Source organism: Meles meles, chromosome 4 (assembly GCF_922984935.1).
Source record: "Meles meles chromosome 4, mMelMel3.1 paternal haplotype, whole genome shotgun sequence".
NCBI lineage: Eukaryota > Metazoa > Chordata > Mammalia > Carnivora > Mustelidae > Meles > Meles meles.
The window spans coordinates 42,220,786-42,245,369 of NC_060069.1; the positions used below are offsets into that span (position 1 = coordinate 42,220,786).

The 24,584-nt window shown below is 45.3% G+C and overlaps 1 protein-coding gene across 1 annotated transcript; it reads right to left on the minus strand.

Annotated features, from left to right (window-relative positions):
- Window positions 1-1,300: 1,300 nt before the first annotated feature.
- On the minus strand, window positions 1,301-24,424 carry MUC13 (mucin 13, cell surface associated). Its single transcript, XM_046002359.1, has 12 exons — window positions 24,284-24,424; window positions 21,616-22,113; window positions 17,819-17,941; window positions 16,864-16,970; window positions 13,081-13,136; window positions 10,041-10,201; window positions 9,416-9,541; window positions 8,985-9,117; window positions 8,294-8,331; window positions 6,725-6,809; window positions 4,193-4,391; window positions 1,301-2,526 (listed from the first exon to the last, which is right to left on the minus strand). The coding sequence occupies exons 1-11, from the start codon at window positions 24,342-24,344 to the stop codon at window positions 4,193-4,195; spliced, it is 1,587 nt and encodes a 528-aa protein (XP_045858315.1). The 5' UTR covers window positions 24,345-24,424; the 3' UTR covers window positions 1,301-2,526.
- Window positions 24,425-24,584: the final 160 nt, after the last annotated feature.

Below are 24,584 nucleotides of genomic sequence, written 5' to 3' on the forward strand. Positions count from 1 at the left end.
GCTGCCTACGGCTCAGGTCATGATCTCAGGGTCCTGGGATCGAGTCCCGCATCGGGCTCTCTGCTCGGCGGCGAGCCTGCTTCCCTCTCTCTCTCTGCCTGCCTCTCTGTCTACTTGTGATCTCTCTCTGTCAAATAAATAAATAAAATCTTTAAAAAAAAAAAGAGGTCAACTATTTTGTTACATCTACATTACTTCTGTTGCTATGACCTGATGAATAGCTAATGTCTTTATAGGTATTAAGAGCTCCTAAGAATGTTTCTTTAATCCCATTTACCCCCTAGCCTTGTGAACACAAGAGTAAACCCAAGTGGTGTCCGTGAGGATGCTTTCAGCTCCACACAGTGGACCAACAGTAAACTCCAGATGCTTCAGACATGGTCTGATCAGGGCTCCCGCCCCATTTTTCCATGGTCTGCTAAGAGAACATCAGCTCAGCAAAACTGAAGCAGTCCAAGGCCTCACATCCTTAAGCCCACTTTGTCAAGAGAACAAAGAGTTTCTCTTTCTCCAAGCCTCCTAGTAAAATTTAGGCTTTATTCTTTTAGTTTTAAGATTTTATTTATTTGACAGAGAGAGAGAGATCACAAGTAGGCAGAGCAGCAGGTAGAGGGAGAGGGAGAAGCAGGCTCCCCACTGAGCAGGAAGCTTGATGCAGGACTCAATCCCAGGATCCCGGGACCACAACCAGAGTTGAAGGCAGACACCCAACTGACCGAGCCACCCAGGTGTCCTAGGCTTTATTCTAACTGAATCCACTTAGCCATGTGCTCACTAAACGCATCAGCGACAGGGGGAATGGGGTTCCACTGATTGGCTTGGGCCCTTGGAGCTGGAGGTCAGAATGGTCCCACCCAAAATGCTTGGCAGCTTCGTAATGGGAGAGAAGTAGGATGTTCATGGGACAACAGCCAGAAACATCTACTACACGATTAAAAAATTACCCTGGGTGGTCTAACAGCCCCTAACGAGGGCTGCAGATATCAGTCAGTCTGTTTTGCCACATGTCATATCTGTTATTGGATGTGAGCCTAGAGGCACCTGGGTGGCTCATTTAGTTGAGCGTCAGGCTCTTGATTTCAGCTCAGGTTATGATCTCAGGGCAGTGCAATCAAGCCCCATGTCGGCTCCGTGCCGAGCGGGGAGGATGACTGACTCTAACCTCTCTAAAGGTAAATGTGAATCTTTTTTTTTTAAATGAAAGGAAAGAAAGAAAGGAAGGGAGGGAGGAAGGAAAGAAGGAAGGAAGGACGGATGGACTCACTGCTCTGTGGACCCAAATACAAGGAAGAACACCATCTACCAAAGACACTTTATTCATTACCTCTTACAGTTAATAGTAAGAACAAATAATAATAACAAATAAAAATAATTTGTAAGAGGACCAGACATTAGACACAAACAAGGACATTATTAACATTAAAGAAAGTGTGCGCTGGCTGTGGCTATGTGCACGCTGGTGGCCACAGAGGCGGCCGAGGCCTCCACGAAGGAGCTCTGGAGTCTGCGTCCTGAGGCCGGACATCCGGAGCCCAAGCAGAAGCTCTCTCTTTCTCCATCAGCCAGACAGAATCTGCAATTTCCAAGTGCCCTCCAGCTCTCACTCCTGGCGTGTTCTCTTCACACTTCCTTAGGCTCCAAGTTGTGGGCAGGACGTGAATTGGAGGAAATGTCCATTCGCTCATCGAGGAGGGGGATCTGAGGACCAAGGTGGACTGCACGTGCACTGTCCTGTACTCATACTCCCAGCCCAGCTTCCTTCTGCCTCTGTTCCTCCTACTCTTGGCTACGGTTTTTTTGTGTTTTCCTCCTCTGCCTCTACCAGTTCCTGGCATTTCAGAAACTCTAGAATGTACTCCACGGTGGCTAGTTCTAGTCTGGGCCTTCTAATTAACATCAAAAGATCCTGCCCTCCCGGGCAGGCTGAGAGACATGTCTTTTTTTCTGTGTCCTTGGTGTGAGGCCAGGTCACAGGTTCCCCGTGAGGCAAGGGTGATGAAATGCCTACACTGGAGGGACAGAAGTAGCATCCTATTTAACTTAGTAGAGAATGAGCCCGAGAACCTTAAAAGATGGTACTTCTTCCCATGCCCTGGGACCTCCATAGCTGACGCCTAAGAGTCGCTCAGAATTAGGTCACAGATCTGCAGAGGATCAACTCAAAGCCACATTCTCCCGGGAGTCAACAATCTTGGGGGCTTTCCTCTAGATTGGAAATGGTTATTGTTGCCCACCAGGAAACAAAAAAAAACCAACCTAACCATTGTACTGATTGGACAAAATCATGTGTCTTACAAGTGCTAATAGCATCGATGTGCATTTAATTTGGTAGGTGCGTAGCAAACAAGCGGCATCCATTGCAAACAGTCACAACTTCCATCCAGAGAGGCTGGGTGCTGGGCGGCAGAGGAATTCCGAAGGGCAGATCTTCGTGGCTGCTTGCTTCTCCACTAGTCTTTTAAACACTCAAAACAAAAGTTCAGACACTGGGTCGAGGGCCATGGAGGGTCCCCAATTGTTACCATTCTAGACAAAAAGAGAGAAAGAGAGAGATGGGGAAAGAAACAAAACAAAACTCTTAGAAAAGAAGTACTACAACAGATCTATCTGAGAAAGAAAGATTAATACACGCGTACCATTACTTCGAGTAACACTGTTTGAATACTATTTTTTAAATTAGAACAGTCACTGTTCTAGGTTCTCTGTCCATAGTAGCTTATCTGATTTTTATCCTATGAGATAAAAATCCTTATGTCCATGTCACAGATGAGAAAACAAACCCAGAGAAGTCAAATAACTTACCCAAGATCACACAGCTGATATGAGTTAACAGAAGGGGCAAGGCGTCAAACCCACGCTCTAAATCCCATGCTTACTTTTGCCTCTAAGGCGTTCTCTTTAGAGAGCATGCTTGATGTGAAGGCTCCCCCATAAGGAGGAAGGGAGGTTTGTAAGGAGTCTGCCCGTTAAGGTTCCCCTTGGGTGGGGCCAGTAGGCACTCCCACAGAACGCGGGCTCTTGGCTGTTGAGGACTAGACCATGTGTCTGGCCCAACATGGCACGCCTCGTGAGTCAACCCCTTGTACCCACATGAAACTAATGACTTCTACGACTAAAGAAAACTTCATGTGCAAAATAAATCATGGAATTTCAAAACAGAAACAAGGCAGGTTTTCCCAGAACGGTCATAGGGACTTGAGAGCTCAGTGGGCAGCGCGCTCGCCCAGGGAAGTCTGCAGGAGAGAAATGTGCACAGAGAACGCGGAGCCCCTGTCCCCTTCCTCAGCCCCCTCTGCCACCCTCCAGCTGCCTTCACCTCCTCCACCCTCTTTATTTTTTGACTCTTCTGGAAGCTAGGCTTTCTCCCACCCCTCCCTCTCTCCCTTCCTCCCCTGTTCTTGCTTCTTTAGGAAGTAATTTCTCCCCTTGCTGCTTTTCTTTTAACCTCTCTCTTCTCTGGCCCCCTTTTCTCTCCCCCCACACCTTCCTTCCTTCTAGCTCAGTTCCCTTGGCTTCCTTCCCCATCAAAGTTGCTTCTTAAAGATTCATTCAGACCACAGCAAGCAAGGCCAGGACAATTATCCAATACAAATCTAATGAACACAAGCTATGCTCCTTGAAAGTCCTCCCAAGGGAGATAAAACAGCACCAGCTCCACTTGCCTTATCTCTGTAGAAACTGACTGGGTTATGCCTTGAGGTCTAGGGGGATGAGAGGAGAGATCTGCCTTGATATAGGCAGGCTAGAAGGATGGGACAGAACCCGGTTTACGTCCAACAGTTCTTCCCTGACCTGGATCCTAGATCCTCAAACAGCTTGGAAATTGTCATCACAATGACTGGAGTCCTGTCCGGAAAAGTTTATAATGTAAAGGGACCTTAAGGGCATCTAAATTGTTTCTCTTTTTTATAGCTGAGGACATAGAAGGCCAGGGAAATTAAGTGATGTGTCTATAAGTCACGTAGATGGTCAGTGTTAGGGACCGAGTGGTGGCCACTTAACGGTAAGAGGGAGTAAAAAAAACAAAAAAACAAAAACAAACAAGAGGAGGGGGCATTCTCTGATCTTTCCCTTTTGATCAGAAAGCGAAAACAAAGAAAAACCTGCGGCCAGGACATGAAGATACAATGGCCTGGTCCCTGTCCCTGCGCTGCCCTGGGCATTCCACTCCCTCCCCAGCCCGCTGACTCACCTAGTAGTCAGGGCGAGGCAAGCTTCTCTGGTGCGCATAGGGATTCTGTGGCTGACCAGGCATACTTGCCCTGACTTTAGGGAAGATGCTCCCATTTGCTCCGGGATTGCTGAAGCCTGTTGTCTGCTGCAGTCTCAGATTTTGAAAGTCGTTCTCAATCAAATTCTCTTCTTCAATATTCTTCTTTTTGTTCTTTGAGCTATAAAGGGTGACAAGAATTAGGATCTGACAATGGCAGAAAGTTCCTTGAAGCAAATGTTCGTATTCTTTTTAAAAAATTTTTTTTCAAGTTTGAAATAATCTCAAATTTACATATAGGGTACACACCAAAAATTATATAGAGCTTCCATGGGTTCCCCACCCAGATTCCCCAACTGTTACCATTTCTGCAGCATTAAGAATAAGCACTTATACCTGACACCCCACTACCCATAATGCTTCACTACTTTGTTCACTGTACATTCCCTAAGTTTTAGGGCAGTCTCCTCAAAAGCTCTCTGTAACCATTAACTCCAGAATGTTAACACTGATCCAACACAGCCATCCAGTTCTGTTGGTCTCATGCAAATTTTGCTAATAATGATGATGTCTGGGACACCTGGGTGGCTCAGTGGGTTGAGCCTCTGCCTTCAGCTCAGCTCATGATCTCGGGGTCCTGGGATCGAGCCCCGCATCGGGCTCTCTGCTCAGTGGGGAGCCTGCTTCCCCTTCTCTCTCTGCCTGCCTCTCTGCCTGCTTGTGATCTCTGTCAAATAAATAAATAAAATCTTAAAAAATAATAATAATAATGATGCCCACAGGGTACTCCCAGAATGATTGTCGCCTACCGGAAATGTCATAAGGGAAGACCCACTCACCCTGTGAACCTGGGAGCCAGCCCAACCTATGGCAGAGTTCCCGCCCTTTGGGAGCACTCCTGTCTAACCAAGGAAAGAAGGAGAGGAGGAGAGAAGCTTCATTCCGTCTGGAATGGGCAAGCAATTAATAATTCTTGATGTGTTCCCAGGAACCATGAACCTGAGGCTGAACTAGGAGCCAGCCTCGCTCTGCAGCAGGAAGCAGGAGCTGAGAAACATAGCTGTCGTGGGGTTACAAGGTTCCACACACAGCCCCTGAGGATGCTGGAGACCCAGGACAGTTAGGCAATCCTCCTACAAAAGGAGGAGACAGCCCTGCTCCAGAACAGAATGTTCTGGCCATCTTCCTAGAAGAGGGAAGGTCACACTTCTGGTTCTCAGCTTTGCGTCCTTGTAATAAAGGCTTCGGGGAAAAGTTAGTATCAAACTGGACTAATAAAAAAGAAACAATATCTATTTATCCTCTCATATTACTGTGCAAAAATACCTCTTTTGCCAAAATATAAGATATGAGCGAAATGTCACCCATAAGCAGCTTGTTTTTACCAAAGTGCATCTCCACTTGGCACATTTTGAATGGAATAGAGATAACGGTGTTCTCTCTCCCAGTTAATGCAGGGAAATTTATCTAAATATTTGTTGAATAAATGAAAGGACTCTACTCAAGTTCTTCGGAAGAGCACTTAAGGCACATGCAAAATGGCTTTGCAGAGAAAACAAGGCACGGGGCTCAGCTGAAGTCCAGGTCGGGCCCCTGCCACAGGGTACTGGGCCCAGGGCCTTGACGAATGATCCTTGACAACATGAGTGGGGCTGAAAACTACTAATGGAGAGTTTCAGGGCCATCAGAAAAGGGTTGTTATGTTACATTATAAAATTAAGTAAAAACAGACCTTGTTAAGCTGTTCAACAATGTTTTTTGTTTTTTTTTGGTTTTTTTTTTAACACAAAGGATGGGGCACCTGAGTGGCTTAGTTGGTTAAATGTCTGACTCTTGGTTTCAGCTCAGGTAATGATCTTAGGGTTATGAGACTGAGCCCTGAGTTGAGCTCCAAGCTCTTGGTATTCTTCCTTCTATCTTCCCTCCCACCCCCCGCACGTGCTTGTCTCTCTCTAAAAACTAACAAACAAAACCCACACAAAGGACACAAAACTATGTCTATAATACCATTTGAGGGGAGCCTGGGTGGCTCAGTCATTAAGTATCTGCCTTCAGCTCGGGTCATGATCCCAGGGTCCTGGGATCGAGCCCCGCATTGGGCTCCCTGCTCAGCACGGAGCCTGCTTCTCCCTCTCCCACTCCCCCTGCTTGTGTTCCCTCTCTCACTGTGTCTCCCTCTGTCAAATGAATAAAATCTTAAAAAAAAAAAAAAAGGAAAAAAATCATCTGAAAAGAAAAAATCTGGAAAGATATATGCCAAAGTATTAGTTGTCTCAGGGTAGTTAAGTTCTGAGTGATTTTTTAATTGTGCTCCTTTACACATTTTTCTGTTCTCTTCAGTAATCACGTATGGCTTCCATAAGCCAAAGCAAATGAAGGTAGAGAGAAAGCCAACAGTATTAGAGAGGTTTCGCCGTCCCCTTTTTTGCCCCAGCAAGACTGGGTATGTTTAGAAGCCTGAGCATGATGCTGGTGGTGATGTGCCCTAGGGAAAGGGACGCGTCCCCTCCGTACCTTGCTAAGACGATCAGCAAGATCACCAGACCGAGAATGAGGGCACCACCAATGCTGCCCACGACAGTGAGGATCAGCTGAAATTCTGAAAAGGAAAAGCAAAGAGTTGGCACAGCCTCCCACAAGCAACCCCCATTGGGTACTGCACAGATCCCTGTGCTCCCAGCAGTTCCCACCCCCACCAGGGGCAGCTTGGGTGGCAGGCTGGGGGAGGGGTGGCTCATCTCCTTTAGCGCCACCCCCACAACTGTGTCCTTAGAATCCAATCAAAGAGGCTGTCTTGTCACATAAAAGAAGACTATAGACACAGAGGCAGCCACGGTCTGGGGGCAGGGCCTTCCTGGGCTCTGTGGAGATAAGATCTCAATGGAAGGATGCATCCCTTCCTAAGCTCTGCTGCCTCTGGTTGCCCACCGAGTCTTGTCTTGCTGATAAGCAGGGGAACAAGGCTGGAGTTACATTTTTTCACTAACAGAGGCTTGCTAGAATCAGTGGGGGAAGGGCTCATGGCTACCCGTATTCTCTCGCACTATCAAGCACTGCAAATGTGGCTATGAGGTGGCCTGAGTACATGGCAGATTTCAAACACCAAGAGAAAAAAACCAAAATTTGTCATGTAGCTCTTACAATGATGACATGTTGAAAAATATTTTTGATACATGAAGTGAAATGTTATTAAAATCAGGTTCACTTATTTCTCTTTAAGAAATGTACTTAGAATTTTTACAACTTGAAGTTAAATATGAGGCTCCATTACATTTCCATTGCACAGTGCTGTTCTAGAACACTCTGTCTCTTTCAGCTTCGTGACTGCCATATATGCCACCTCCAACCTGGATTCCTGGGGTGCGGTCCTAGTCTGGAAAAGACCTCAAAGGTCATTTGGTCCAACCTCTCATCTTGTAGGTATGCACACCAGAAGCCCAGAAGGAAGAAAAGTCTTAGCAAACCCTGCCTTGCAACAAAATACAGTAGAAATTGAGAGCACTTTCACCACCAACTCTGTGGCTGGCTGAGAGGCCAACAGTAATGTTTCCTCCATCTTGGATCATCTGTCTTTAGTTCATTGTGTAAAATTTAAAATATAATATAATCAAAAATACAAAGTTAGTATTGTCCCAGTCCTGTGGGGGTGGAGTGTGGGACAGAATGAAGCAACTGAACTGGCAACAACATATCACAAGCTAGTAAACAGCCTGGGGACAAAAAGACTTGAGTATTTAAAGGGTTTTTAGTCCTGCTCTCCTACGACCGCAAACATTTTTGGAATATACTTGTCTTTTATCCTTGCTAGTAAGAGGAAATGAATAGAATGACAGGATGCCCTCCTCTGGTCTGGCCAAGTCCAGAGCCCACCTCTTGGGCTGGGTTCTGCTTTCTGCTTTAACAGGGGGGCTGCTGCCCATGACCGCAAGGCAGGCATGGGCTGGCATGACGCAGAACAGAGACTGCAGGCAGATTTTCCAGCTCTTTTTGAAGGGAACCAGGGACTTTGAATCCTGGGCAGAATTTTGAATGTGTTCCCTATTTCTCAGAAGCTTAATAACAAAACAAAACTTTTATACTCACGGTCTTCACAGCGAACTCCACTGTAACCAAACGCACACCTAAGATACAAGAATGGAAACCATGATATAGAGTCTCTGTGGGGAATACATCAGAGTTCCCACCCAACTGCCATGTCTTCCTTTCCATCTGCCTTTCATTCTACCTGCTCCCCCTTCTCCTTCTCCACTTCCTCTTCCTTTCCTTTCCTTGTGCTCCCACTCTTCCAGGTGAGCACCTTACATGGAGTTCTGGAAGGCAGAAAAGGGGACACAATTCCAAGTGGTCCCATTTCCTATTGACAGAACCCTCTATCCTCTGAGCTTCGGGGAGATCCAGCAATTCAAACTAAGCTGAAGCCCAGAGGCACGGAGCATCATGGGTCCCCTCAGGGGCAAGGCTACGTGGCTCTGCCCCTTAACTGCTGCCCTGGAAGCTGCGGCTTGTTACTGACATTTTCTGAGCTTCATTTTGCTCTCTGGCAAATGGGAAATGAGTTTGTTCCTGACAGTGTTGCTGTGTGACGCGTATTACCTAGTACGGTCCCAGCACACAGAGAATGTTCTGGAACTATCAATGCCGATAACGATTACAGGATGGTGCTCTTACACCTACCAACATATGGCAGCACTTCAACCCATGCATATGCTATACATTCTATCCCTTGTGGCTAGCTCTTGTTGTGGGAAGATGAGAAAGGAGTGACTTCTCTTACGCTTGACAGATCCCGCCATCAATTTCCTTGTAGCCTGGCAGGCACATGCATTCAGCGTCCCCAGTGTTCTTGTTCACTAAGCATTGCTTATTGTGGTCTGCATTGCAAGTGTCGGGACACCTGACAGCAGAAGCTTCAAAAGGAAATTTCTGAGTTATTTTCAGAAACAACCCCCTCGACCCCCAAAGGACTATGCCACAGAACATGATTTTTTAATACTGTTTTTCCTGGGTAAAGCGAGGTGCTCTCTGGCTGCGTACCCAAACAGTCCGTGTAAGAGGCATATGAGCTACCTCACCAGGTCCGTGTGTGCCCAGACCCCTCAGACTCTGGAATGCACATGGAAACGTGAGCAGTAAAGCTCGTATTTTGCAAATGCAAAAGGAGAGAACACATGGGTTGCGAAAAACACAAGCAAGTGGAGCACTCACCCACACACATAGGGACCTGGGGGTTAGGTCTTTCCATCCCATTCTTGCATTTACACAGCAAACCATTGTTACAGTTGTCTTGCTCGTTCTCTGGTTCACAACCGTAATAATCACACAGACTTTGAGCTGAGAGGCAAAGACAATTCCAAAATATGGTCAGCAAGACAATAGGGAGGGGAATTACGGCAGGGCAACAAATAAATGGTGGTTGTTTCAGACCACTAAGCTTAGGGGTGCTTTGTAACACAGCAAAAGTGAGTTGTTCCAGCTGTGCTGGGGGCTGACGAGTCAGCCTGAAGGGGAAACAGGGCAAGGAAGTCTTTCTGGGATTATCTGGAAGCTACAACTTGGTATAAAGCCTTCTTGTTTCTCCTTTCTATCTTCCTATCTTCCAAAGAGAGAAGCAAACTAATCAGTCAGTGTGATGACTTGGGTTGAGGGGCGGCTGGAAAGGTTAGAACCAAGCAAAGGAAGAGAGGGAGGAAGAATGACTAGTTAACTGGAACAGGACCCATCTGTGGATTCAAGTCTCCGGCTTTTCTTCCCCCCTTTCTCACAGAGAATAGAAATGTTTACAAAAAGGTGGGTCTTCAAGGGACTTCAAAGAAAAGTACTGAATGCTTACGACTGTATGCCATATCACTCGTGCTGTTTTGAATTGCATTTTTAATTGTTTCAGACACAGTCTTCTCATTTTCTTTTGTAGTTTCTGCGAAGATGTTTAAGACCTCAACCACAACAGCACTGTCGCCAGCACGCATCTCTGATCTTGCTGAAGACGGGATGCTGAAAATGAAAGGAATCCATCCCTTGATGAACTGAACTAAAGGGTCCACAGACCGGTCTTCAAAACCTCCCAGACTCCCCAGTCTCCCAGCTCTAGTCCTTTTTTAAAAAAAATATTTTATTTACTCAAATGGGAGAGAGAGAGAAAGAGCACAAGCAGGGGGAGAGGCATAGGGAGAGGGAGAAGTAGACTCCTCACTGAGCTGGAAGCCTGATATGGGGCTCGATCCCAGAACTGGAGATCATGACCTGAGTGGAAGGCAGACACTTAACCATCTGAGCCACCCAGGCACACCACCACCGCCCCCCCCTTTAAAAAATTATTTGTTTATTTGAGAGAGAGTGAGAGCGAGAGAGATCACAGAGGCAGAGGGAGCACCAGACTCTCCGCTGAGCAGAGAGCCCAGTGTGGGGCTTGATCCCAGGACTCCAGGATCACAACTTGGGCTGAAGGCAGATGCTCAACCAACTGAGCCATCCAGGCACCCCTCCCAGCTCTAGTCCCAATCCACTATCCTACATCCATAACTGGGGCCCGAATATGGTGGGCCTGAGGGTGCAGGAAGATGGCGATTTATGGGCCCAGAGATCTGGCTCTCTTCAATGTGTGCTCAGCAATAATCTCTAGCCAAATGATGTCCTGCTGAAGGATATGAGAAAACTTATGGACAATCCTTTTTAGAAGCTAGAAGCCTGCAGCTAACCAGAAGTAGAACACAGAACATCTGAAACTTGCCTCCTTCTGTAGAAAATCGAGAGGTCTCCTGCTAAGCTGGTACCCGTGATACACTGAAACAGGGAGGGTGGGGCGTAGGGAGCAGGGGTACAGAACACCATCAGAGCCCCAGATACTGAGAGCCTGCGATGAGCAAGACATGAGCACTACAGTTTGGAGCCCCAAGAACCGCCATGCCAAGTTCTAATCCTTCCATTGTCTAAGAGGAAATAAGTGATACAACCACTAAAAGAGATAGGGAGGGGAAAAAAGGACTTTCAAAAACTCCTTCCCTCTTCAACCTTGGCTATGCATTTTTAAGACTCATGATAATATTTTTCCTGTTTTCTTTTTTTTCCATTCTGACTTTTGAATAAACATCAGAAGCTTGGAAACATAGCCAACCCACTTAGGAAATGTTTACAGCTATGTTAATTCTTCAGGACAATCGAGAAAATCCAAAATCGGAACAAATTCTGTGTTTAGGAACGGTCACCACCAAAGGAAGTCCCCCAAAACAAAATGGGCTTCAGATTCTAAAGTAAAACGATTCATTCATGATAGGATTTAGGGGTGGCTGGGGAATATACAGGGCAGTGAGAAAAGGGTATTTGATACAAGTCATTCTTTATCAGTTGAAAAATGACCAGAAATCTCTGGTGTCTTTTTGCAGAGGGGATAGGAAAGAAATGCCATGCACAATTCATTCAAAGAAGCTACCAGAGCATGCTCCAATTTAGGGGGCAAGATATTACAATGAAAGGAACAATGGAATCACCACATATTTAATGACAAACGACATAGCATAAATGATGAGGGCAGTAGGCTTGTAACAAGACTAGTCACAGCTTCCCCAAGGCTGAGTCTCCTCCTCTTTCCAGAGAGAGATTTGAGAGAGAAATTCTGAGGATCCTTCTAATTCCAACATTGGTGCCATAGAGAAAAGAGCTCAGGGAGCAGAGAGCACTGGACCAGAGCCGAAGAAATGCCTTTCTAGGTGAGAGAAGGCCCTGCACATCCCCTGGGGTACCCGAGCTGATGCTCCGAAACCCTCTCTTATGTAGAAGGTTGCCTCTGAATGCTCCTGGCTCCCTTTCAGTAAGTCCTTAAAAAAGGGAATGTATGCAACAGTATCAGGGACCCCCCCCGACCCCATGGGACCAGTTCTCTATCACACTTGTAGGGTTCCCTATTCCGGAAGGGACACAGACAGGAACAATGCACGGCACTCCAGCAGGTGTCTGCCGTGTACCCACATCCAGCTTCAGGGCCTCGGCCGGCGGCTTGCTCTCACCATGTGAGCCCCGTGCCTCCCCCATCAGGCTGCTCGCTGGCCTCCTGGCTACCAACTGCATTGGTCCCTTGTTCACTGCCAAGCTCCAACCTCACCACCTTTATAGGAGGTCTTCTCCGAATGTATGTGTATCAAACAGGTATGCCATGTCTTATTCCACAAAGATCTGACAAAGCTCATCAAGACAGCTGTGACAGGAAAACCCTAAAATGTAACTACATTAGGGCTGCCTTTTCCGTACAACTCCATTCACCTTAGAACCTTCTTTCCCCAGCCTGGAGTGCACGTGTATTGATATGCTTCAGAGAAGGCCACGATGGAATCAATAACTTTGTGAGACTCCTCTGCCTCTCTGGGTCCCCAGATGGCATCCAGCACTGGTCACTGCATATGGATACGCTCAGTAATTGCTTGTTATTCCTGCAGAAAGAGCTCACTGCTGGCCCCTTAGTAGCTAGGTTGTGACTGGGATATTCCTGTTTCCCTTACTTCCCATCCCCTGAGAAAAGAGATGACCGTGAGCCATTCCTTCCCTTCCTAGCCCTCTGGAATGCACATTCTAGGGGTTGACCAGGGGTAGTTTTAGCCAAGGAATGAAACCAAACCAACTGGTCGGAGGGAGACCCTGGGCCACATGTACAGGTTGCTAAGGAGACAACTGCAGACAGCATCTTGCTTCCCCGAGCTACCACTGGCCCCTCCAGGCCAGAGCCAGTGTAACACCGGAAGCACAGCCCTCTCCAGTGCTCAGACTGACCACCTCTTCTTATGATTTGCCACTGAAGGGCCTCAGAGAACTCAGAGAAGACCAGAAGTTAGGCAAACATACACCAGCCTCCCAAGTATCCCATCTGTCCATAGCAAACTTACCTTACTTTATCAACCACAGTCTGTCCATAATCAGAATTGGCAAATACGGTTTTAAACTGTGGAGGAAGGCGAACAGATATATTAATGACCACAAAGAGGGGGGAAACGTGATACTACATCTGAGTTTTCACACAAATACATTTCTAACCTCATTGTGTAATTACACGTGGCTCATCACAATAATCTGTCCCTTACATGGGCTCTAACACCTTTTGATTAATTTTTGTTTTACACTAATACGGTTCTGAAATGTCAAGGTTATCTAGGAAAAAGACTCAAGGCACGCAGCCCAATCAGTGATCATACTTTTAAAAATAAGGTGCCCAACTTACTCAGTTTGTGTTTTCAAAGTCTCTGTGGAGTTTTGCATATGTGGTTTGCATGTCTGTTAAAGACTTCTCTACAAGCACGCTTCATGCAGGCCTCCATTCCCCTAGGGAACACTTCTTTAATCGCCCACCTTGATAAGGCATCATGCCACAGACAGATGGCGGAGACAGGCGGGTCCTGCCCCGTGATGAGTCAGGGGACTACACCCTGAAGTGGGGAGAGGTGAATGCCACAGGGCAACACAAGCTACCACACAAATTCAAAGACACTTCCGGTTGCTGAGAACCAGGCGGAGCTTCAGAAAGGAGACCAGCCTTAGAGCATTTTAGGCAGTGGTGCCAGGATGGGGAGAAGAAAGGAGTCTACACAGGGATGTTCAGAAGCAGCGTGGCTCAGAAGGGAGCAGGCTGAACGGGGAAGGATATCTGAAGCCAAATTTCTCCGTGTCAGCTTTTGCACGATGGCTTTGAACTTCACCTTTCTCTTCAGAAACCTGGAGTTGAGAGTAATTCCTACCACAGGGGGCTACAGTGTGTATCCAGTGAGATGGAATATGTGACCCATGGCTTTGGGAGCTGGGTGCGGCCCCAGCATGTACGTCTTTCTAGGCAGACAACTCCAGATACTTGCAAAGGGCCAGAGATAAAGTTGGAACCTCTAGTGGGGTGAGATGGGGTTGGGGTGAGGGTCCCAATAAGCATGTTAAGTTCATTAATGCCAAGAATAGGGTGTTTTTTCTCTTTCTGATGACATATCCTCCCCTAGTCCAGGGCACTCAGCACAGGGCAACCCCCAGGAAATGTTCCACAAACACTGGCAGACAGATGACGGAATGGATTAAATGTGGAAGACATGACCTTGGACGAGTCTTCCCCTCTACAGGCCCCAGCCTCCCTATTTTATCATATGAACTGGGTTCACATATCACTGAACTGGGTTGGTGTAAACTTTTTATAATCCATGACTTTTTATTATTTTTCTCTTCATGGTAAACAATGTCATTTTAGAAAGATGTTACTTCTCTTTTCTTCTAGTCAAATTCAAATTCAAATAAATTTGATGCTCTAATTCTTCTGGGTAGCCTTATGTCCAGATGTCCAGAACACATCTATATGCCTTTTTCAATTCTTTTAAATGCGAGGAGCAGCTGGTATTTCTGTAAACCATCAGAGGCCTGGAAGTTCAATGGATGACCTCCAAAGTCCCTCTCATTGGCCTACTGACCAGAGCCCATCTAATTTTCTTATTCCCAAAGAAGAGAGATTACAAAATTAGCATCTGGCATAGGAAAATGTGTCTCTCTTTTTTCTTTTTTTAATCTTCCACGTTATCCTTTGAGGATGTTGGGATATACACGTCTCAAACTGAAGTCTGGACAAGGCAGGAGTTACCCAAACAGGCCTGCCAGGCTTCTACTGCACAACACAGCCAGCAGGTGAGGAGGAGTTCGAGAAGCAGCTTGGAGGTCTGGGTTCAAGTCCCTACCTCCTCCCTCATCAGCTGGGTGACCTACAGTCACTTAACCTTCCTGATCCTTGATGGCCTCATCAGCAAAATAGCACCATAGTACCATCCCTTCCGTTGGGCTGTTTTGAGAATTTGAAATATTACACATAAAACGCCAGGCACATACACATCAGGGGAACTCCAAATCCCTCTGTAGACTGTTTGGATCCAGCTGAGTAGATAATGGACCCTGTGAGACATGCAGGGCCTGAGCTGGGAAGCCCCAGGGCTACAAAGTGTCTGCTAAGAGGACCTTGAAGAAAGTCAATTGCTTCTCTCTTCTGTCTCCAGGAAGCTGCAAAAGAGTTCTGGCTATCCCCTTCAGGAGAAGAGCTTCCTGAAAATTAGAAGAATGCTCTATCCCCTCCTGGTCCCTCTGAAATTATTAAGACCTGACTGAGATCAAGTCTTAAAACTAGTATCTGAAGGGCAGGAGGGGTCTTTTGGACACCCATATCCAAAGCAAGTTTAGGCGACATAGTGGCCGCTGCTCAGTGAAGCCACTGGACAACACAGGGATTCCCTGGAATTAGGAACACACTGATGTTGCTATCCTCAATATACTGAGTATCATCCAAGTGGGTGAGCTGGAATGTAGGTCCGGGATGAGAGGGTAAGTCATGGTCAGCTGGCCCATCGTGCTCAGGTGGTATGACAAGGGGCTAAGGCCAAGGCCATGGTTTTTATCCTAGCAGCACCAGGCAAGGGCTGTTTGGTCATGAGCACTAGCTCTCTCCATGCTATCTGTAAAATCATCTGGACAATGATGTTTTATGTTCTACCAGTTCTGCTCGCAAAACTCTTTTGTAATGAAATAATTCTGAATTGAAAGATATGGTCTTCAATGTCTTCTTTAGTTTTTATAAGGGTTTCTCCACTTAGGGTTCTAAGACATATTTACAAGCTACTGTTTTTTCCCTTTAAAGCTGAACTTTCAGAAACATTGGCTGAAGGTCCTGTAAAAGCTCCTTCAGATCTATATCTGTGGTTCCAGATTGGAGATTTCCATTCCTTTTCACGCAGACACACTCACTCACAGTAATCTAAATGAAATCAGGCTATTGTTCATTTTGAGATTCTTAATAGTGGAGAAAAGTGACAGATACTAATTCAAACAGAGTTCCTTTACTAAACATTAAAAAAAAAGGGAGGGGGGGTGCCTGGGTGGCTCAGTGGGTTAAAGCCTCTGCCTTCAGCTCAGGTCATGATCCCAGAGTCCTGGGATCAGGCCCCGCATCGAGCTCTCTACTCCTTGGGGAGCTTGCTTCGCCCCCCCGCCCCTGCTCTCTCTCTGCCTGCCTCTTTGCCTACTTGTGCTCTGTCTGGCAAATAAATAAATAAAATCTTAAAAAAAAAAAAAAAAGCCAGACTGGTATAGAAATGTACGTAAATTTGATTGTAGAAAGGAAAAAAACCTTCAGGGTTTTTTTTTCTCACCAATTCTATGAAAATAATTTATTTTAAAACAGTATTATTTTGATGTGTCCATTTAAAACTATTGTAGGGACACCTGGGTGGTTCAGTTCAATAAGCGTCCAACTCTTGATTTCAGCTCAGGTCTTGATCTCAGGGTCATGAGTTCAAGCCCCATGAACTGCTCCATTCTGGGCATGGCTACTTAAAAAAAAAAAATTTCTAATAGCTTCTCTATCAATGGGCATGGCATGGCTGGAGAAATCTTCTAAAGGCCCTCTGCCATGCCGGGTATTACCCATGTAGGTGCAGATCATGGGGAGGACCAAGGGTCCCAGAGGAGGACCTGGGCAACCAGGCACCAGGGCGCTCAGTACAGCTGCAATTTACCAACGAGTAAGGGCGCCTTTCACTATTTCAGCAACTGGGATAGCTATACCAGTGTGTACTACCTGAACACCAGTCCTACGTGCTGCAAGAAAGTGTTAGAATGAAGAACACTTATACAGGGAAAAAGGGTTGGAAAATACTTACAAAATCAGTAATTTCAGTATGTAATTTTTGATAGGCCATAGAATTTCCATCTTCCAAACCAGATGTTCCTGATACTTTCATTGTAACATTTCCAGGAAATAACTTTCCTGAAATTTAAGCAGAATCTTTTTATAATATTTAATGTAAAGAGGATCAATTTACATTTTGTTTAAAACACAGATTATTCTTAAAAATTCTAAACATGGATGATATTATGGGAAGTCTGGAAAGATAAAAAATATGACCCAAAATCTCACCGAACCCAACACAACCATTTTTGTTTTGGTGTATTTCTCGTAGCTCTTCTTTTCCATGTGTAGTTTACATTGTCATCATTCCATGAGTCTTCTTTAACTGTTGTTACATAATAAGAATTTTTCCAAATATTACCTAGTCTTCGTCACTGTCTATCTATTCATTCATTCATTCATTCATTCATTCAAGTAGGCTCCACATGCCCAATGTGGGGCTTGAACACATGACCCTGAGATCAAGAGTTGCATGCTCTACCAACTAAGCCAGATGGGCGCCTTCCCCATCACTATTATTTTTTTTCATAACTACTGCTTTCAGAGACTGTATAATACTCTCTGAAAACAGTGTTATCTTCATTGATAGTCATTTTTCGGTTTTCATGCTACTGATTATTTAAAAGGAAAAAAAAAGTCTGCAGCCAATATCTATGCACAAACCTATCTTTGGGGTCATTTACTTAGAATGGATCCCAGAAATGAGATTATTAGTGCTGAAATATGAACACCTGTTTGGCTTTTGGACTCTCTCTAATCCTTGTGGTCCCTGTAGTTTCCACCGAGATAAAAGCAGGAGCCTCTGTTGCCCATAAATTATCCTCTACTTCTACTACTCTGGAAGCTCTTGTTTACATTATTTTGCATTTTCTACTCCACTTTAGGTCTGAAATGCAGCTCTACAGGGTTCACCCCTTATAACTCACCTTTCCTGCAGGTGGAAGATTCATAGTAATATCCTAATAAGCACAGGCAAAAATGTTTATTGTGTAGGCTAACACATGCAGAACCATCTCGACAGGGATCTCCTTGGCAAGGATTGATGGGAACTGAGAGAGGAAAAAGAGGTTACAAATCCACAGAATGACAACAGATTACACCCAGAAACAGACTTAAAAATCTTCATGCTTGCCTCCTAGGCACGTTCTTTTCTTTGGTTGTGTTAATCCGCGGTACACCTTTAGAAGAGCGGGTGCCTCTAGGTAGTTGTGGAAATTCTGGAGCCAGGCGCTTGTCAACAGTAAAGACAGAGGTGGGTGGGCAAGAGTCTGCTCAGAGAAACAGCAGTCTCCTCATTCCATCTTTAGCATCTCTGGCCTCTAACACTAGACAGAGCTTCCTAGTACCATTTGAAAGAAAGCATCCTATTTTCTAGGGAAGTATGCATACCTATCTTACAGGGAATGACAGGCAGGAAGCCCCCAAAAAGAAATGAGGTACTCTCTTTGGGTTAGCATACAAGGTATACAGACACACAAAGAGAGGAAAGGAATGGTAAGGGGACTTTGCAAATTAACTCAGTGAAAATTCTCAGAGGAAGTGATGAGGGCACACCCCACCCCCGGCTTTCTGAGTGGATGACTTGAATGGATGCTGGGAATTACTGCAATGGTTAATGGTTTCTACACCACTGGCTGGTGCTCTCAGACCAGGTAGGGCACAACATCTTTCTTCTCTCTGGAGAAGTGGTAGGAACCGGGAGTAGAGTTAGGTCAGAGGAAGACAGCTGACTTGGCTGGCCATTTTCTCCCTCTCTGTAAAATGAAATAATTCTGAGCTTTGATTCGAGAAAAGTTCGAGTGACTGGTAAGAAGTGTTAATGTTCTTATGAACCTACAATAAAAATTGTTAATTAAAAAAAAACTATATATAAGGTACAATGTGTAGAGCATCTTCTCTTTTGTGATAAAAAAGGATATGCACAAACATATTAAGTATGTATGCTTATATTTGCACACATTCCTCTGGAGAAAGATAAGAGAAACCGGCCACAAAAGTTGCCTCTGGGGAAGGGAGCAGGGGTCTGTGTGCTAGAGGTTTGGGATAGGAGGGAGATCTGGAGCTTACTGCATATACTTTTGCACTGTTTAAGCTTCTTTCCTTCCCTAACTGTGGGTCTAACGCACTTGTATTAAGAAATCAAAAACAAAACAGTGCGATGAAGATACAGAGTAATAAGAACTCTCATACTGGTGGGAAAGCAAAATGGTACAGCCACCTTGGAAGACAATCTCTTACATACTCTTAGCATAGGATCCAGCAAGTGCACTCCTTGGTATTTACCCAAAGGAGTTGAAAACGTGTCCACTCAAAAACCTGCATAGGAGAATTTATGACCACTTTATTCGTAATCGCCCAAACTTGGAAGCAACCAAGATGTTCTGCCCTAGGTAATATGGGTAAACCGGGTACATTTAGACAGTGGGATATTACTCAGAGTTAAAAAGGAATGAGCCATCGAGCATGAAAAGATATGGAAGAATCTTAAGTGCATAGTACTGAGTGAAAGGAGCCAACCTGGAAAGACTAACACATGAGTCCAAATACATGGCTTTCTGGAAAAGGCAAAATCATGGACACCCATACCCAAAGTGGCAATAGTGGAAAGATCACTGGTTGCCAGGGGTTGGGGGGCTGGTTTGGGGATGAGTAAGCAGAGCACAGTCAATTGGTAGGGCGGTGAAAATGTTCTACGATACCGTACGCTGGATACAAGTCATTATACATTATACATTATACATTTGTCCAAACCCACAGAATGTGCAGCAGCAACAGGAAGCCCTAGCATAGCCTGCAGACCTTGGAGGATGCTGCTGCGTCAGTGAATGTTCATCTGTTGTCACAAATGTACCCTCTGGGGAGGGGTGCTGATAATGAGGGAGGCTATGCACGAGAGGAAGCAGGAAATATATGGGAGAGCTCTGTACCTTCCTCTCCATTTTGTTGTGAATCTACAACTGCTCTAAAAAATAAAGTCTATTAAAATAATTTTTTTTTAAAGAGTTAAAAAAAAAAGCCATCCTGGGACAAAGCAAGTCTTGAGCACTTAGTATCTCATAAAAAACAGCAGGGCCACCACCTCTCTAACAAGGCATGAGTTAACATTTTAAGTGAAATAAAAGGGTTTTTTAAAAAGGCTCAGCCGTAAGTAAGCAAGGAAGCGTTGGACAATCCCAGGGAAGAAATGGAGTCAACTCCACTCAGGATACACCAGACAAATAACTCCTGGTATGGCTTCTTTCCAGCAGTAAAGGAGAGACCTGTCTGCTGGTCTTCCATGCCAGGAATAAGGGCACAGGATGGTACAGCTGGAAGGGATTTTGGTGGCTATTTAGCTCAGTCACACCTTACTATGGCTGGGAAAGCTGAAGCAGAGAGAGAGAGGAATTTGCTCCCCTCCCCACAGTGAGCTAGTGGTTGGGCCACGACACAAGGCAAGCTGCCCTACTCCAGGAGAATGTCTGGGTAAGCAGGAATAGCTTCGAAGAGCTCCCTTTCCTGACTCCAGTGGAGCTGGTCTTGCAGCTGTGCCCCAGGTGGCCTGGCCTTCAGAGTGGGCCCTTCAAACATGAAAGCAGACTGGGAACCAGGTGCCCTGTACAGGCTCTAGCTCCACTTGCTTCATCATCCATCTTTCAGATCTGTCAAAGAACACTGGGGAAACCAAAAGTAGTCAGTGTAGGGGGACATCAGCTCACTTTTTGACCTTGGGCAAGTTGCTGCCCTCACTGGGCCTCAGTTTCCCTGAAAATGACAGGGTTCATGTAGACCCTTCAAGCCTAGATCTGAGGATTATTTTAGACCAGGGGTTGGCAAACTATGACTCATGAGCCAAATCTGCCTAGTCTTCAGTTTTTGTAAATAGCATTTTTACTGGTATACCAGTAAAAAAAAAAAAAAAAAAAAAAATGAGCCTAGTATACCATATGTTGACCGCGACCACTTTTGTGTTAAAATGGCAGAGGGGAGTAGTTCCAATAGAAATCCTACTGTGGCCCACAAAACCTAAAATATTTACTAGTTTGCCTTTACTGATAAAGTTGGCTAACCCCTATTCTAGACCAAACTTTGGGAAATGAGGCAAGTAGTTTCAATAATGTTGGCTTGAGGTCAAACTGCCATCTCTTAGTTGTCCCAAAACATCTGTTCTTTGGACAATGGCCCCAATCCTTGTCTAGGGCTGTCTGAGGACTGCTGTTGTTTGGCACTTTATCCCTCAGGCTCCAATTCCATGAATTAACTCAAATTCCAGACTGTGATCATCCACCATCGTAATGTCCCACTTTTCACTAATACTCTTGAGGAGTCAGGGAAGAACAGACTACTTCCTTGGGTAGATCAGGTAGCTAGACAAGTGTGGCTGGCAAGGCAGTGCTTGTTGGGATCTGGCCTTCTCAGAGAAGTTGAAACTATTTCTAAAAAATCTCCTGGAGAAGTAGCTTGCATAATGTCCATACTCATAAAAACATTCCACATCTAGCTTCAAGCACCAAGTGGGAAGGAAAGGAGAGCAGAATGAAACTGTGGCTTAGCTTTTAGAGTCTCTGCCATCACTACTAGCCTTTGTGACTCAGTGTTTTTAATTCCAGGGGTTCATGGTCAGGGAAACCTTGGGTGTCTTTATACCCACTTCTCTCTGCCAGCCGAACACACCTACCTACCGTCCTCCACAATGTCCTGGCTCCACAAGTAAGCAGTCTCTGAGGGAAGGAATCGCTCTTACCTATGGGACTGGGGCTTGGGGTGTTGATTGTGGACGAAGTGATGTTGCCTGAAGTCACTGAAGTAACAGACTCTGAGGAATTATTCTGTGTGCCTGAGGTGATGGTCGATCCATTACTTGTTGGAGAAGTAGCAGTTGAGCCCAAACTGCCACTTCCAGGGGTGGTGGTGTTAGTGGCAGCTGTAGGTGTTGTTTTAGCAGTTGTGTTTGTTTCACTTTGCGTAGGCGTGACCGTGGAGTCTGGAACCGTGGGAGTGGGTGCAGTTGGTGTGGTGGGAGCAGTAGTAGATGACGGAGATTTTGTGGGAGAAGTAGGTGGCGCTTCTGTGGAAGCAGTAGATGGCGTTTCTGTGGAAGCAGTAGATGGCGTTTCTGTGGAAGCAGTAGATGGTGCTTCTGTGGAAGCAGTAGACGGAGTTGTTGGAGTAGCAGATGGAGTTATTGTGGTGGTAGGTGTACTTGCGTCTGAAGGGGGGTCAGATGTGTCTGACTGGACAGCTGGGGGAATAGAGATACCAAGTTTCAGAAGGCAGAACACTCAATATATACTGGCAGTTGCTACTATTTCATACTATGAGTACCCAATCATGCTCTTCTGAAAAACAAATATACGTGACTACATTAAAAATAAAAATATATGGGACACCTGGGTGGATAAGTCGTTAAGCATCTGCCTTTGGCTCAGGTCATGATCCCAGCGTCCTGGAATTGAGTCCTGCATCGTTTCTCTTGCTCAGCGGGGAGCCTGCTTCTCCCTCTGCCTGCCACCCCCCTGTTTGTGCTCTCTCTCTTTCTGACAAGTAAATAAAATCTTAGAAAAAACAAACAAACTGGAAAACACAGGGCTGCTTCGAACACACGCACAGATCCCCATAATAAAATTAAAAATTAAACAGACAAAACTGGCAAAAATGTTATTGAAATCTGTTATGAAAAGTTAATATGTATACCAAGAAGTTACATCTTTCCGTCCTACAGTTGCTAACTATGAATCTGGCTTTTTAACACTCCTGAGTAGTCCTCTGTGAGGACAACTGAAAGCGCCAGCAGGGGGTGCTGTTACTACCCGAAAATGGCCTCCTTTTGTCTTTACAGTTTAAGGCAATAGTCCTCATTTCCCATTTATAAAGCATTTTAGGGAGGGTTGGAAAGGGAGCATGTTTAAAAGAATGATGAGGGACGCCTGAGTGGCTCAGTGGGTTAAAGCCTCTGCCTTTGAGGTCACGATCTCAGAGTCCTGGGATCAAGCCCCGAGTTGGGTTCTCTGCTCAGCAGGGAGTCTGCTTCCCACCCCCAACCTCTCTGCAGACTTGTGATCTCTGTCTGTCAAACAAAAAAGTAAAATCTTAAAAAAAAAAAGATGAAATACAAATACTTCATTAAGTATGTATTAAACCTTCTTCCCAAATTTTCTTTCTAGTGATGTTTACCATTAATAATTTTAGATACATTAATTTTTTTAAAGAGTAGGATGAATAGAGATGATCTTTGCCCTAAAGGCTACAGTGATCATCAGAATTGCCTTTTTTCAACTCTTAGGAATCCCTGAACACATGGAAAAGTAAACTCTTAGTGGTCCAGTGATTAGTCTTCCGGAACCCTTCACTGTCTCAAAGAACTCTGACACTGACAACCGGTTAAAAAAAATTATTAAACGCTTTAGTGAGAAAACAAAACAAAACAAGTTTTAGTGAGGAAGCAATTCCTAAACCGTCATAGTTAAAAACAAAAAAACAAAAACCAAAAAACTGCTGATGGCCCCTGGGTCTGTGAGCGCCCCCCACCCCCCCACCCCCGACAGAATCTGGGTCTTCACCTTTAACAGGTCTGGCTCAAATAGTCATTGAAGGTTAAAGAGATAAACAATGGGCCTTCTAGCGGCAAGGAAATGGCTTACCACCTGGTCATCTTGACCGATTGATTTCTGCTTCTCTTTTCATCTAACAAGGGCCTACCCTATGCCAGATAGTAACTGTGAAATTGATACAAGTATCCACATTTGACAGAAGAGCCCCCCACTACCCAGAGGGGTTTAGGGATTTGCCCAGAGGTAAGCCTTAATTCCTATGGAGAAGCAGGCGGAGGACTGTTGACACTAGCTAGAACCAGAAATTAAACCAGACCCTGTAGGGGCCGAAGGAAGGGCTACCAGGCACCAGGCCTTTTGAATCTACTGATTTGTGCTTGTCTGGCCTGAGGAACTCTGGAGGACAAATCTCTGACTTACTGAACCCCACACCCCATAGTGCAGAGGCCCCTTGACTTCTGCTCTGTCTTTCTTCATCTCAGACTTAAATGCCCTGTGTCTTTGAGCAGAGTCAGAAAATAGCCTGCTGGGCCACAGAACTGGTTCAGTAAGCCTGTTGGTTCTAGCTCCAAGACAGCAAATGTGATTAAAAGAATTAAAAATAGTAAGTATGTTGGGCACCTGGGTGGGTCCGTAGGTTAAGCATCTGTTTGGCTCAAGTAATGATTCCAGGGTCTTGATCCCAGGGTCCTGCGGGGGGGGGTGGTCCCTGCTTGGGAGTCTGCTTCTCCCTCTCCCTCTGCCCCTCCCTGCTTCTTGTGCCTGTGCCAGTTCTCTCTCAAATAAATCAATAAAATCTTTAAAAAAAAATAAAATGTAAAAATAGCAATCATTTAAAAAAAACTGTAAAATGTTTCTTACCTGAGGTTGCAAAAAGGAGGCTGAGAAGAGTGAGGTGAGCAAGGGCTCTCATTTTAGACATTCTCGCTGGGCGATCTAAGGAGGAAATGACTTCCCCTCAACCGTCTTTAGTTTTTAACTCGCTTTTGGGTGCAAAGTCCAGTCATTAACTGACGTCAGTGAGCCAGAGGCAATTACTTGTTGGGGTTTGGTCCCATGCCGTAGGTCTCTTCTGAGCTTTTGAGATAAAAGAAGTGGGCCTGGCCTTAGAGAACATTTTTCTGTTCAAAATATTCTATCCAAATTATTATAATCCAAAATA